The sequence below is a fragment of the Rhineura floridana genome, chromosome 3 (genome assembly GCF_030035675.1).
Source record: "Rhineura floridana isolate rRhiFlo1 chromosome 3, rRhiFlo1.hap2, whole genome shotgun sequence".
Classification (NCBI taxonomy): Eukaryota; Metazoa; Chordata; class Lepidosauria; order Squamata; family Rhineuridae; genus Rhineura; species Rhineura floridana.
This window is the reverse complement of record NC_084482.1, coordinates 187990197-188005643: the sequence shown is the minus strand read 5'-3', so window position 1 is coordinate 188005643 and position 15447 is coordinate 187990197. Positions and strand designations below refer to the sequence as shown.

The 15447-nt window shown below is 40.8% G+C and overlaps 1 protein-coding gene across 1 annotated transcript in view; it reads left to right on the top strand.

Moving 5' to 3' along the window:
• Positions 1 to 15447, top strand: part of PRKAR2A (protein kinase cAMP-dependent type II regulatory subunit alpha) — a 129699-nt gene that overhangs the window by 28325 nt on the left and 85927 nt on the right. The window contains exon 2 of the mRNA XM_061618788.1: positions 8069 to 8104. Coding sequence (XP_061474772.1) covers positions 8069 to 8104 — 36 coding nt within the window. The remainder of the gene's footprint in view (positions 1 to 8068; positions 8105 to 15447) is intronic.

Sequence of the window (15447 nt, the reverse complement as noted above, 5' to 3'; positions counted from 1 at the left end):
TGTGGTTTCGTGATGTGTGTGTGAAGCAATCCAGTATCCTGTAGTGGGAGCCATGTTTGAATCCCTGTTCAAGCATGAAACTTTTTGGGTGGCCTTGGGCATATTATATTCCATCTGTCTAATCAGTGTGGTTGGTAGTTTAAAATTCTTTTCTGACTTCTTTGAAAATAGGGCATGGTAAAACAAATTAAAGTTAAACTAATTTCACCAACTTTTGAAATCTGAGTAACAGCTGTGTATAATGGATGAAACGGATTATCTTGACCCAGCCGCGATGAAAGAGGCGATGATCTGACCAGTCCTGAAAAAGCCCACCTTGGACCCATTAGTTTGTGACAACTACCACCTGGTTGCAAATACCCCCTTTTTAGGGAAGGTGATCAAGAGGGTTGTGGCACAGCAATTATAAATAGGTTTGCCAGGCTCAGGGCCTGAGACTGATCCTGTATCTTTAGGAGAAGAGAAAGTCTTTTAAAGATACAGAAGACCTCTTGGTTGCCAGGCCCGGCCTCCAAGAGGTCTTCTGTATCTTTAAAAGCTGCGCAGGGGGAAGGGAGAATTCTACCTTGCGGTTTTTCCCATTACAATGTTGCAAGAACACCTGCACTTGGCTGATTTTCTCTTCTCCTAAAGATACAGGATCAGTCTCAGGCCCTGACCCTGGTAACCCTAATTACAAGTACTCTTGGTATGGACACGGGTTACTTACAGTCATATATTGTTTTTTTAATTCAGATTGATTTACCATAATGGTTTTTGTTTTAAAATTTGTATATAACAAAAGACGTAAAGAATATTCTGGATTTGTTTTGTTCGTAAAAAGTTTAAAGTTTCAATAAAAAGTATCTTTTTTAAAAAAGTACTCTTCAGGCCTCGGTTATGGGACTGAATCTGCCTTGGTTGCCCTGATGGATGACATTTATTGGGAGAAGGACAGGGGGAGTGCGGCCCTGTTATTCTTACTTGATATCTTGGCAGCTTTTAATACTATTGGCCATGATATCCTTCTGAGCCGACTTAGTGAGATGAATATTGGAGACACTATTTTACAGTGGTTCTGATCCTACCTCCAGGGTCGTTTTCAGAGAATAGCATTGGGCGATGGGCTTCTGGCCCCCTTGCAGTTGTGCTGTGGGGTGCCACAGAGCATCATCTTGTCCCCCATGATGTTTAACATCTATTTCGGTCCAGTCTATCTAAAGGAGCGCCTCCAGCTTCACCAAATGTGCCGCCTCACAAGATCAGCCTCACAAGACCTTCTCTCGCTCCCGCCAGTGAAAACAACCAGGCTGGTGCGGACCAGAGAGAGGGCATTCTCGATTGTGGCCCCCACCCTCTGGAACTCTGTCCCATATGATCTTCGCTATGCCCCCTCCCTGGTAGGTTTTCGCCAAGGATTAAAAATGTGGCTGTTTCAGCGGGCATACAGGATTCCTAGCAAATTTTAGTTTATAACGTACAGATGTGGGTGGGTTGATTATTTGAAGACTGATGTTGGAACTGTATTTATATGCTGTATCTTATTTTAATCTATGTGCGCCGCCTAGAGTGGCCATTCACTCGGCCAGATAGGTGGCCTAAAAATAAAATTTTATTATTATTATTATTATTATTATTATTATTATTATATGAAGCCCTTGGGAACAGTCATCAGGAGATTTGGGGCAGCAACGGCAACAACGGCAACAACAACAACAGTAACAACAAGAGCAACAACAACAGATGGTGTATTTGCATAAGACAGCAACCCAAACCAGGCTAAAACACAGATTCTTGACATCTGCCATAATGGTTCTGAACACAGCACTGGATTTAGATGTGGGTGTCCTACGTTCAAATCCCTACTTAGTCTTAGTTTAGATTTTTTTAAAAATAAAACATCATTCAGTTCTCTCTCTCTGTTCACTATGTTGCCTTAGGTGGCAGCCTTGTTTTCGTCACAAGGCAGCTGCAAGAGGAAGGATAGTACATGCAAAAATGTTTGAGTATCAAGTGTATAGCTGGGATCCTAATTTTCCATGAGTGGAATTGTGATCACAGGATACTCCAGCTGATTGAAGGGGAGGAGGTGATTTTTTATTTTTATTTTTTATCTTTCTACCCCTGCCCCATTCCTGCAGCCCCATGTGCTGTCTGACAATCTGCTCTGGAGGGTTTGAGGACCACCTGGAGTGCCATAGAAGGTAACAGTGGGGCTGTAGTGGAAATTGGCAAAAGTCACCTCCCCTGTTCCACTAGCAAGACCCTCTTGTTGGATCAGAGCCCCTTCCTTGAACACAAGGAACCCTTCATTCATGGAAGGGCAGCTCAAGATCCAAGCTCTTGAGTGTATTTTAAAAAAAACAGCAAATTACAGATCTGTAGATAAATACATCCATTTTTGAACAGACAAATTTGTAACCTAAGAAATTATTCTTGTACCTTTTAAGTAGCTTTGTCAATACACAGTGGGGCTTTTAATGCATGGGCCACATGTCTCTGCAGTTTCCTTATGCTTAACAAAAATAATCAAGTGAATCTTTGTGAAAACTTGAGCTCCCGAGTACCTGTTATTGCCCTCTGTCTTGAATGGAGAAGTACTTCTCTGTGGAATACACTTGGTTAATAGCATAGGTAGTAATGTAAATGTGCACCATATTATGCTTGAGAGTGGAAGTCTGTGGTCAGGCATATGCTATTGTTATGACATATATATCAGGTCTTGACTGTCCTCCTTCCTTACCAAGATTAGACTTGAAATCTTAATGTTGTTCAGTTCAGACAGCCAGTGAGACCCATAAAATAGTTATCTGCTCCTTATATTGCTTGCTGAATTGTGTGTTTCCCTGTCACTTGCCTTTATAAATCCATCAGTGAGAAATAATGTTGGCCAAGGACAGTACTGAAGAACCCACTCTACCACGATGCAAGATGGAGCATTTCTTGCCCTAGTGCCAGCAGTATTGTAGCTTTAACTCTGCTTTGTGAAATACAAGAGACAAAAAAGGCACAGGAATCATTGTCTTGGTTTCTTGTAGTCATTTAGTTTAGAAGGCCTATAGGCAGATCTGGCCCATTGCTGAATTTCATCTGACCCACCTGAGAAGAGCTTTGAAGTTGCAGATCAGGCTGGCTTTTTATCTTTCTGTAAACACAGACCCAGCATCCCTGCTCTGTGATGTGGCTGCATTTGGAATGGGGTGTACAGTTCCTGTTGCTTCTTCTCAGAAAGGGACATTGTAGAGTTGAGAGGTACCAGAATGATTAGGATCTTGGAGCACTTTCTTGAAAGGCTAAAAGCCTTGTAGTTTACAGAAGAGGCAACTAAAGTGTAGAGAAACATTGATCAATTATGCGTGGTGGAAGTAAAGTGAATAAATGTTTTTTCTCCTCACAATACTAAATCTGAACCTCATCCAATGAAATTGATTATCATTAGGTTCAGGATAGCTGAAAGAATCCTTCATATAGTCTAATTTATGGAATTCACTGCCACAGGACGTAGAGATGGCTCTTAACTTTAAAAGAAGATTAGATAGATTAGATATGTCTGTTAGTGGCTATTAGCTACAATGACTATATTGAACCTCCAAGTTGAGGTGGTTTACCTCTGAATACCAGTTGCTGAGGAGCAACAACAGGAGAGGGTAGTTGATTTTCATGCTCTGCTTGTGATCCTCTTGGAGACATTTGACTGGTCACTGTGGGAGGCAGGATGCTGGACTAGGCAAGGTCTAGGTTTTAGTTTTTTCAGTTTGTGGCATTGGCATTTCCCCTGGTTCTGTGTCCCCTCTATCAAAATCAGGCTAAGTGTATTTGGATGCTATCAAGTTCTGCATTCTGTGGATTGAACTACCCTGTGCCATTTGGATTAGTATTTGTATATGGAAATAAGGATGTGAGGCAATGCAGGTTGTAGAACTCTGCAGTTACTCTAGTATTTTCCAGATTCAGGTACAATTTGGGCTGTTGTTGGCTTCAAATCTAATGTGACCCCTCAATCATTACTGATCCTTACTTCTAAAGGATAAAGTTCTAGAGAGCAAAATGGTTCCTCAAAGATTTGTCGGCACTTTTGTATTGCATTTGCTTCTGATTTCTGTTCTTAAAATATTCAGATTTAAAAATGGAATATGATTTCTTAAGTGCTCCTGTGAGTTACTTGTTTTTTCCCTTTTTAGAAGCAGGCGTAGATCATGTAGCTGGGTAAAATTTCCTCAGAATAGTCTTAGTATGCGTATTGCTGTTCATTACCTTGTTTGTTATTCTGAGTTGTCAGTCGTAACAGTAGTTTTGCCCCACTTTTTGGCATGAGATTGCTTCTGCAAGTCAGTTATACATTTAAATGTGTCTGGTGAGAAAGGTTATTAGAGAGTGATGGCTGCTTCTGAACTATTGCAGACCCCCCCCATATGTATATATATATATATATATCTGTCCCCTCAGAAAGCTGACAATTCTTGATCTGTTGATAGTTCTGTTTTTTTCCCTAGAGAAAAGAGCCAGGGATTTCTGCTTCATACTATCTTCTGGGTGGTTTTGTGCTGTTACAGATTCAGAATAGTACTGCTAAGATTAGCTTTGGCAGCCTCAGTTAGATTGTAATTTCTTTCTCTCAATTGTCCTAGGATCATGCTTCAACAAGAGCTCAATAGTCCAAGAGCAAGGACAAAAAAATCTTACCATATGCAAAGAATTGCTGAATGTTTTTTTGGCAAGAAAAATAGGCAGTAGATCTACAGCAATTACATGGTTTTTTGTATTACAATTTATATAAATCTTACTCTGCCGTGCAACAAGGTGAAGTGACCTGTGTAAGACAGCCCCAGCAAAAGGCAGGGAGAGGGGGAGATAAAAGATCCAGAGTGCTTTGTGTTACCACTCACACTTCCAGAATCCCCTACATATTACTGTGATGTTACTTCTGGTCCAGTGCTTCATAGGGGCACCAGGCACTGTTGAGCATAGCACTTCCATGCCAGTAACAGCTACTGAATGCAGAACTGAAGTTGAACAGAGGAACTTGGGTGAGTTCTGTCCCACAACACACATTATGCTGTGTATCCAGGCAGCTCAATTTGCATCCAGTTCACATTAATCTTCAAATTCCTTGATGATGCAGCTTGATCAGCAAACAGCTAGTAAATGCAGAAGATCAAATAAATACATAGCTGTAGAAGGATGATTAATGGAAGGTTGAATTTGACACATGAAAAATGGTATGGATGAGGTGAAAAAATCATGGCAGGCCTTCCATCCTACAACTCAAGAATGGTAAGGAAGAAGTCCAGAGGGAGAACATGGGAAGCTGCCTTATACCAAGCAGCAGCTCTCCAAAGTTTGAGGCAGGGAGTCACTCCCTGCCCACCTGGAGATGACAGGATTGAATTTAGGACCTTCTGCATGCAAAGTAGATGCTCTACCACTGAGGTATGTTTTCCTTTTTCTGAGGAAAACTACTCTAAGCAGGATTCCACATAGCAACAATAGTAACAACAGACAACAAGGCCTGATCAGTAGCTGATCAGTTTAAATGCAGATGCTAGAGGACAATGTAACAAATGCAGCAATGCCCACTTGGTACAGAATATGGTGTGCATCCCACAATAAGCTTTGGGCCACTTCAGATCACATACCAAAACTTCCAGGAGAATGGTCTCTACAAGTTACCATAGCATTGCGTAAGGCCCAACACTTGTTTGGGTCCAAGATGCTTTCATGTATGACATCTTTGTGCCAATAATACCCAACGTATGTAGAAATGAATAAAGAGCCGGGGATGTGTGCCCCACAATAAGCTTTGGATCACCCTAAATTATACACCCATAAACCCACTATACATAGTATGTGAGAGGTGGTGCTTGATCTAGTAGCCTTAGTGCACTTGCACTAAGAAGTGTAAACCATCATAGTTGTCTGCTGAAAAATGGCTTTGTGTGCACTGATAAATGAAACTCCAAAGCTGTGAAAACCAGGCATTAAGTTCTGAGAATGCTGAGGAAGGGTTGGAAGCTAATAGTGATGACTAATCTGAAGAACAACATGTAAGACCAAATATAAGTTACTTTGTTGTGAGCATGCTTTTACCAACTGAAAGTTGTTGTTGAACTGCTATAAATGCTGTTATATGTGGTGTATGAGATGTTGGTTGGGATGTTTAGAACATGAATATCAAAGTTTGCAAAGAACATCCCATTAGTTTGTCAATTCACAGCCTACTGTGAGCAATTTGCCCAGCACTTTGCAGATAAAATCACTCAGATCTGTTCCAACTTGGACACTATAGTTGATACAGTCCCAGTGGATGCAACTTTGGCCCCTCCTTGACCAGTGTTAATGGATACATTTCGATTTGTATAGCCTGAGGATGTGGACATAATTCCTTGGAGAGGTGAGGGCCACCACATGTGTGCCTGATCCTTGCCCCTCCTGCCTAATTAAAATGGTTGGGCTGGGATGGCTGAGTGGGTAAAGGGTGTGGTTAATGCCTCTTTATAGCAAGGCAGGGTCCCAACATGCCAAAGGGAGGAAGTTGTAAGACCCCTACTGAAAAAGCCTTCCCTGAATCCCACTGTATTGGATAATTATCAGCTAGTCTCCAGTATTCCATTTCTGGGCAAGGTACTGAAGTGTGCGGTGGTGTCACAGCTCCAGGAATTTCTGGATGAGAAAGATTTCTAGATCCATTTCAATCTGGATTCAGGCCTGGTTATGGGGCGGAGATGGCTTTGGTCACCTTTGTGGACAGCCTATGCCGGGAACTGGGCAGGGGAGTGTATCCCTGTTGGTTCTACTGGACCTCTAAGCGGCTTTTGATACCATCAACCATGGTATCCTTTTGGTCTGCCTCACTGGGATGGGATTTGGAGGCACAGTTTTACGGTGTCTCCTTTCCCTTTTGGAGGGGCAAGCCAAGAAGGTGGTTCTGGGGGATTTCTGTTAGACTCCTTGGCCATTGGCCTTAGGGTTCTGTCCCATCCCCCATGCTATTTAACATATATATGAAACTACTGGAAGAGGTTGTCCGGAGTTTTGGGGTCCGGTGCTACCAGTATGCTAATAACACCCAACTGTATTTCTCCTTTCCACCTGAATCCAAGGGAGCTGTTTCTATTGTAAACCAGTGTCTGTCATCAGTAATGGATTAGATAAGGGCAAACAAAATGAAGCTTAATCCAGACAAGACAGAGGTGCTCCTGGTCAGTTGAAACGTGAATCAGAGAATAGGGATTCAACCTGTGCTGGAAAGGGTTACACTGAAGACACAGGTTTGCAATTTGGGTGTACTCCTGGACTGAGTCCTGAGCCTGAATGCTCAGGTGTAGCAGTGGCCAGGGGGGCATTTACATAGTTAAAACGAATGCGCCAACTGCTCCTATTCCTGGAGATGTCTGATCTGGCCAGTGTGGCACATGCCTTCATTACATCCCATTTGGATTACTGTAATGCACTCCACATAGGGCTACCTTTGAAGAATGTTTGGAAACTTCAACTGGTCCAAAGCGCTGCAGCCAGATTGTTAACTGGGGCTGATTACAGGGAGCAAATGATTCCCTTGTTACAACAGCTCCACTGACTATTGGTTAGGTGGGATAAAAAGAAAAAAATGTTTAACTTATAGGGGCAATGTCTAAACAATATTTTGGCACTACACAAAAAAGAAAAATATGCCCTTCAACCCTTACTAACAGGTTCTCATTTTTTTCTGTTGCAGATTAGAGTGCAGATATCTGGTTACTTTTGACAAAAATTAACCTTCAGTGCTTTGTAAAATATTTAACTAGCATTTCACATATAACTGAAATCTTGAGAAAATAAAATAAATGGGCAGGGCGTATTGTTTAAATTCCCATTACATTCAGAGTCACGTAGCTCCTTTTTTACTTGTGGGATTCCAAACGTGTTTGTGAGTGAAACAGAAGCTTTGAATCCTTCATGAAGAAAATCAGTCATATGTGAGTTCAGTTTGACAAGAAAAGCAGTAATCAGGGAAAGGATTATTCCACCCCTCTTGTACACTTTCTCAGTGCATGACATTTTCAGAGTATGATATGTTCTTAGCTTACTAGCCTTTTTGTTTCTTTTGTAGCTCCTGTTATCAACAGATTCAACAGAAGAGTATCAGGTAAGATTTCCCTTGCTATTTCCATACAACTCAAAACAATCTTCAAAGTCTTTTTTAAAAACCTTCTACATTGCAACAGTTTAGTGTTCATATGTTTCTATATTATGTTGGCAAAGTCTGTGGGCATGTTCTGAGAACAATTATTTCTTTATATATTGCACCTTAAAAAATCAGAACAGTCCCAGTCCTGATTGCCCCTCACATGCTATATGTGTCAACATGTATGAATAATGGCATGTCTGTTTTGACCGTGTCAACTGATGTGCCTTACACACTGCTCCAATGAAGTACTGAAAAATAAGTCTCTTTTATTAGAAAGGTAAATATAAATAGTTTCTATTTCTGTTTCAGATATGTTCTAAAGAAAAGTATTACTAATTTGGCTGATAATCGTTTAAACATATTGGTGTAAATGGCTTGATGCTGCTTAGGAAAAGCATATTGTAATTTTATTAATAGCTTAAATAAGAAAGCGAAGTCTTGCAGATGCTGTTGGCCTTGCAGGCTTCACTTCTTCTCTTTTAACAGCTAATTAGCACCACCCCTCCAATCCGTTGCCATGCCCCCAATATAATAACATTTGTTACAGTGTGACAATGCTGCATGTTAATATTTCCAGACCATTTCTCAGTCATGCAGGTTTGCCTGTAAAGAAACTTCCGCTGTCTAGTATAGCCTGCATGTCAGTCCAAGAAAAAAAGTTGCTTAGGCTAGAGAAAATTGTGCTTGCTGCTATGCAACTCAAAAAGAGAAAATGCTGGATTAGTTCCCTGCCACCCTTCTCTTGCAACAGATCCTTTCACTCAACGTTTGTCACATTCTGTATAATATTTTATTTTGAAACACTGAAACTCAAAATCAATAATTGTAAGGTGACATTGGTTTGATGTTGGGAAATGTTTGTAAGAAACATAAGAAACTGAAACATGTTGCTTGCATTCCACCCTTGTGCTGTGGAAGCTCCCAGTTTACACAGATGAAAGAAATTGCCCTATCGAGGACACAGTTACCTTGCCATTGGCCTCCACCTGTGAACCATTAAAGTTGATGTCACATAGTCAGGATAAAAACCCCACTGTTGAAGGATCATTGGTCAGGCTGTGGATCTGAAGGAAAATGAAGACCAAAGAGCATTCTACAGAAGTGAGAGATCATGTAATACAAATGCACTGATTAGGAAAAGGGTACAAAATAATATCCAAGTGTTTGGATATCCCAGTGAGCACAGTTGGATCAATAATCAGGAAGTGGAAGCCACATCACACCAGCCAGGGCCTGCCAAGGAAAGGCTGTCCCTCAAAACTCAGCACTCAAACAAGGAGACTTGTGAGAGAAGCCACAGAGAGGCCAACAATCACTTTGAAGGAGCTACAGAGTTCAGTGGCTGGGAGTGGACTAATGGTGCACCAGTCAACCATATGAAGAGCTCTGCGTAACACTGGCTGTATGGGAGGGTGGCAAGAAAGAAGCCGTTACTCAAAAAGTACCACCTGAAAGCACATCTGGAGTTTGCCAGAAAGCATAAGAGTGGCCCAGCTGTGATGTGGGAAAAGGTTTTGTGGTCAGATGAGACCAAGATAGAGCTTTCTGGCAAAACTCAAAGCACTATGTGTGGTGCAAACCTAACACTGCCCATGCCTCAAGACACAGCATCCCTACAGTGAAGTATGGTGGTGGCAGCATCATGCTGTGGGGATGCTTCTCATCAGCTGGGACTGGGCATCTTGTTAAAATTGAGGGAAGAATGGATGGAGCTGAATACAAGGAAATACTGCAAGAGAACCTGCTTCAGCCCACTAAAAAACTAAATCTTGGGAGGAAATTCACTTTTCAGCAGGATAATGATCCCTAGCACAAGGCCAGAGCAACATTGGAGTGGCTGAAGAACAAAAAGGTGAATGTCCTCCAGTGGCCCAGTCAAAGTCCTGATCTCAATCCCATTGAGAAACTGTGGTCCTCTTTGAAAATTGCAATCCACAAGCAATGTCCAACCAACCTGGAGCAAATCTGCCAAGAAGAATGCGCCAAAATCCCTCTGACACTGTGTGCAAAGCTGGTAGATACCTACCGCAAAAGATTTGAAGCTGTTGTTGCAGCAAAAGGTGGCTCTACCAAATATTAATGTGTTGGGGATGAATACTTGTATAAGCAACATGTTTCAGTTTTTTATGTTTCTTACAAATATCTCCCAACATAAAACCAATGTCACCTTACAATAATTGATTTTGAGTTTCAGTGTTTCAAAATATACAGATTGAAATTACAATTCAGTAATTTCAATTCAGTACAATTGTAATTCAGTAATATGAGAACATTGATCAAGGGATCTGAGTACTTTTGCAAGGCACTGTACCTTACATGATGGAGAATGTAATTCCATAACATCTGTTAACTACTGCATATGTTTTTCCTTGTTGTTCCTTCAGTCATTCTCTGCAAATACAGTAGCTTCCCAACTCTCATGGGGAAAGAAGAGCCAGATTAGAAGTTCACAAATACAGTTGCTGGTAGTGACCTGAAATGTAATTCTGGTAGCCGGCAGAGAAAGCCTCCAGTATATTTTGCTACAGTAGTAAGAATTTTTTTTAACAATTCAGTGAGACAGTGTGTGCAATAGTGCAGGACTCTGGTGCTGGAAGGGAGCAGTTACTACAAAACCACCTGCTACTTCTCAGCTTTTTTTAAAAAAAATCCCTTACTATTCTGCTGGCGCAGAAGGAACACACACATGTTGCCTTTTCTTAAGCAGGAAGCTGAGTCTTGCTGGGTAGTAGAAACTATGCCAGAAATTGTTGATACTTGGGGATAACTGGAGCATGCACAAATGTTGGAAGGGACGAGGAGCCAGATAGTGTCAAGGAGAACTGAGATTGAAAAGTATCTGCAAATCTGGGGTATATGATTGAGTGCAGTGTAACTCATGCTAAACTATTAATCAGCAGACAGCTCTCTACCCATTTACTGCAGTTAGAAGATTTAATAGCAGGCAAATATTCCAGATTACCTTGATGCCTTGGACACTGAAGGCTCAGCAGAGTTCCTTTTCCTTTGGAGTATATTGACCATAGTGAACATATTTGAGCATAGAGTGCTTTTCACATACAATTTTACATACGTGCCATGCATACACACAGACACCCATGAATCAATGGACAACACCTCCAAAATGTTGGAGATCCATCACTGTGAACACCTGTTATCCAGTCTGCTGTTGGATTAGTATTGACACAACCTAGCATGTGAGAATTTGATTTTTTCCAGGTGCTTTTTTGGGGTGGAGCAATAACCTGAAAGTAGAAGTTGCTAGAATATCTGTAGTAATAATATAGAGTGGCTTAGATTTAGATGACTGTTGCAAGGAAATGCTGATTTCTTCCCCCAATTCTGTGCTGCAGCACAGAACAAAACAATAGGTCTGTGCAGCTTCTTCCTCAGCGATGGAGCTGAGAGGGAGGAAGATAAAAGTGCCCTCAATGTGAGCTCCTTTGAAAAACATTAACTGTTCTTTGAGTGCAGACAGCAGGGCAGATAAGCTTTGGAATGCTTGCTGCTTGGAGGGCCTGTCCACGGAGCCTCTTAATTCTCTGTATCTCCGTAACACTTCCAGAAGGTATTCTGACACATTGGTAGCAGCAGGGAGTGCCAGTATTTATCCTTCAAATTACTGCATTTCCACCCTGCCATTTAGTTCTTTGAGGCCCTGTAATGTGGCTTTCAGGAACAGAACTAAAAAGGTGATTTTTAAAAAAAATTGAAAATAAAAGTATTTATTATAATATGATATTGAGGTGAAGAAGGAGGGATGTTTTATGAATCAGCTGAGTGGTCCAGAAAGGGCTGTGCTAAATGGGTTGAGGATAGGGTTACCAGGTCTTTGGTTTTTGCCTAGAGACTCTAGGTTTTGTGGGTCCTCTCCAACTCTCCAGGTGAGTCACCTTAATCTCTGAACTCTTAGCTTTCATTTTTTTTAAAAATTAAGTTTCTAGGTGGTCTGGTCCAAACATTTAAAGCGCATGACTTTCCCCAAAGAATCCTGGGAAGTGTAGTTTCCCACTCACAGTAATAGTTCCCACCACCCTTAATAAAGTACAGTTCCCATGATTCTGTGGTGGGATTCATGTGCTTCAAATGTATGTTGAATGTGTTTTAAATGCATGGTGTGGATTTGCCCTAGTATGCTGTGCATTCATTAGTGAATTGAAAAGAAGAATTTTAAAAGATAAGTTTTTAAACAGGGCTGTAGCTCAATGGTAGGGCACATGATGGTCCAAAATTCAGTCTCTGAATGAGACTATTGCCTGGAATCCTGTAGTGCCAATGCTAGTCCATCTCATCAGTACTGAGCTAGATGGTATCAAATGGCCTGACTCGGTATAAGACATATTCTTTTGTGCTTAAAAGTGGAAACAGACCCAAGGGCCACAGTGACTCTGAAATTTATGTGTCTTATTTATATACCATTTTATTGTAAAAAAAACCTCAAAGTGGTTTATGGAAGAAATTAAAACAATACAATTAATAATTAAATAATAATAGTTAGTCAGCTATTTAAAAAGATTTAAAATAATAAAACCAACAATGAGTTAAAAACGGATAAAAACATAATAGTTTCTATGTGCCTGGGTAGGCTTGTTTTTAGCAGGTGTCAAATGTTTTTAACAGGTGCCAAAATGAATACAGTGAAGCTCCTGCCTGATATAAATAGGAAGGGGGTTCCAAAGTGTAGGTACCGCTACAGTAAAGGATCGATTTCCTACAAGAGGAGAACAAGTACTATGTGGAACCTGTTTTCATGGTAAGCAGCATTCAGAGGTGGTTTATCATTGGCTTCCTCTGAGGCTGAGAGGCAGTGACTGGGCCAGGGTCAGTGAGCTTCATGGCTATGTGGGGATTCGAACCCTGGTCTCCCAGGTCGTAGTCCAACACTCTAACATGAATAGGGTCTAAAATGGCCATGAGAAGGTCTGAACAGCTTTTTTTTAAAAAAATGTCCCAAACACCCATTTTAGAATCAGATTAAAGCTTATGTATATTTCTTGCAACTCAACAGCAAGAACCCCAATCTACCCCTCTACCTATTCATTTAAAATATTCTCTGTGTTGTCTTTCAGGGCATAGCCCTGTGAAGGCAGTCTACATACATAAATGAATTGTAAAATCAAAGAACATCTCAGTCCAATAAATCTGAACCATTAAAAAGGCAACCTTAAATATGTGTGCTAAATTTTTTTTCAAAGTCCAGTCAAGACTAGGTCAAGACGACTCCATAGGATGTGGAGTATACACTTCTGGAATTCCCTGTCTGCAAAGATGTGCTAGTCCTCCTAGTTGATAGTTTTATTATTCCTTTTGCTCATCTTTTTCTTCAGATTTTTGTGAGTTAAATATTATCTGGAGTCCAACAGTTATGTTGTTACTGCTTATTCTGATAACAGTTTATGACTGAAAACTGTTTTGTATGATTTTAATATTTTAGTGTTTACTTTTGTGATATGTGTATTTTTATTTATTTTGTAAGCCACCCTAGCATCTGAATGATGAAGGGCAGTTGAAAAAATACCTCTTTTCTTCTGATTATTCATCTATGAAGCCCTGCACCAGTGTTCACCTCCCTATAAGATTACCATTATGTGAAGGGAAAAACAGGGCCATGCTTGCTGTCATTGTGACTTTCTTTATCTCCTTGCTAGCTCTGCAACTCCAAGTGTCCATATGTGCTTTTTGGGGGGGGGGTCTGAATTGGGAAGCCTACTGTCCTTATACAATCGGGTCATCAGGAGCCTGTACATGTAGGGCACACTGCCTGCTTCTGACCTTCCACCCCAAAGCATGCAAGGCAGGGCCAGCAGGGAACATGGTGTAGGGCCCATGAGGTGGCCCTGATATTCCCCATGTGTGATGGTAATGGGGTGTATGTATGTCTGTACAAGGTTTTAGTGCAGAACATTTGGCATGGGCAGTAAAAACCCTATTTTCATAAGCATCCCTGATTGGCTTTTCACAAGCCTGCCTCTTGACTCTTAAGGTACACATTGTAATGAGTGGATGGACACTCTTCCTCCACCCCTATGCTGAAGAGCTTTTCCATAAGTGAAACAAACCATGAGCCTGGGTTCTCAGCCAAGGCCTGTGACTTGTTGCTCTTGGCATGGAGCAAGTAAGAAGTGAAGCAGGGAGTTGCATGTACCAACACACTGCTTGTTTGTGTTAAACCATAGTTAAACATTATGGTTTTAATGTTGCATGCAAACCAGGCTGATGCTTGCTCTACTAGGTAGAGTTTAGCCTGGTTATAAGGACTGAATCATGTCAATGAAATATTTAGTAGGAACAGCACTGAGGATTAAACTGGTTGTCTAAATCAACCAAAATAAACTTTCCATCATGATGAGATTTCTTAGTTCTGATTATGAACTTAATAGTGGTTTTGCTGAATGACTGGAAAAATGTTTTAATACACGTAACTTGATTGTGAGAGCGACTTGCACTGTTAATAGTACCAGGAGATAACATTACAGGAACTGCCAATGAATGTTCATAGTCCATTACGTTCATGCTGACCTTGAAATAAAACAGTGAAAAGTCTGTCATAGTCTTAATGCATCACTTAAGAGAAATTATAAAGGAATGAATTTGCTAAAGTTACTAGATCCAAATTTGAAAAACTGGTCAGTCCAGTAGATCTGGATGGTCTTGATTTATGGGATTGTTTATGCTCCAAAATAAGCTATACTGTGCAGCCTTAGATTTTTTTTTACTTCAGCTGTTGTTTGTATTGCTGTAAGTAATAAAACCTTTACACAAAGTTTTATGGGGTAGAAAAGTCAATAAAACTGTAATGATTGTCTAAACTATTTAAGCACTTATCTTTGGCAATGTACTTTAACCGTTACATTCACTAGCAAAACGGAATATCTTTGATTTTAATACTTAGTTATATTGAACAGTTACATTCCAGAAATCTGCAGAGATGTTGCTGATGGTCCCACAATGAATATTATTTGAATAGAAATATTTGAACTCCTAAGATAAAGGGAAGGTTTGTACCTGAGCCTTCTCCCAGGCATACTGTATTTCTTTTTCTTTTTCCAAGCAGGGAGTTCTGATGTAGGCACCTTCAACATGCAGTTACCGAAGATACAGAGTGGGAAGGACCTTAGCTCAGTGGCAAAGCATGTGCTTTGTAGCCAGAGGATTCCAGGTTCAGTCCCCCAGCACCTCCATGTAAGGCTGGGAGAGACTTCTCCCTGAAACCCTGGAGTGCTGCTGCCAGTTAGTGTAGGAAATACTGGGCTAGACTAGTGGTCTGTCTCAGGAACATAGGCCTTATACTATGTGCCTTG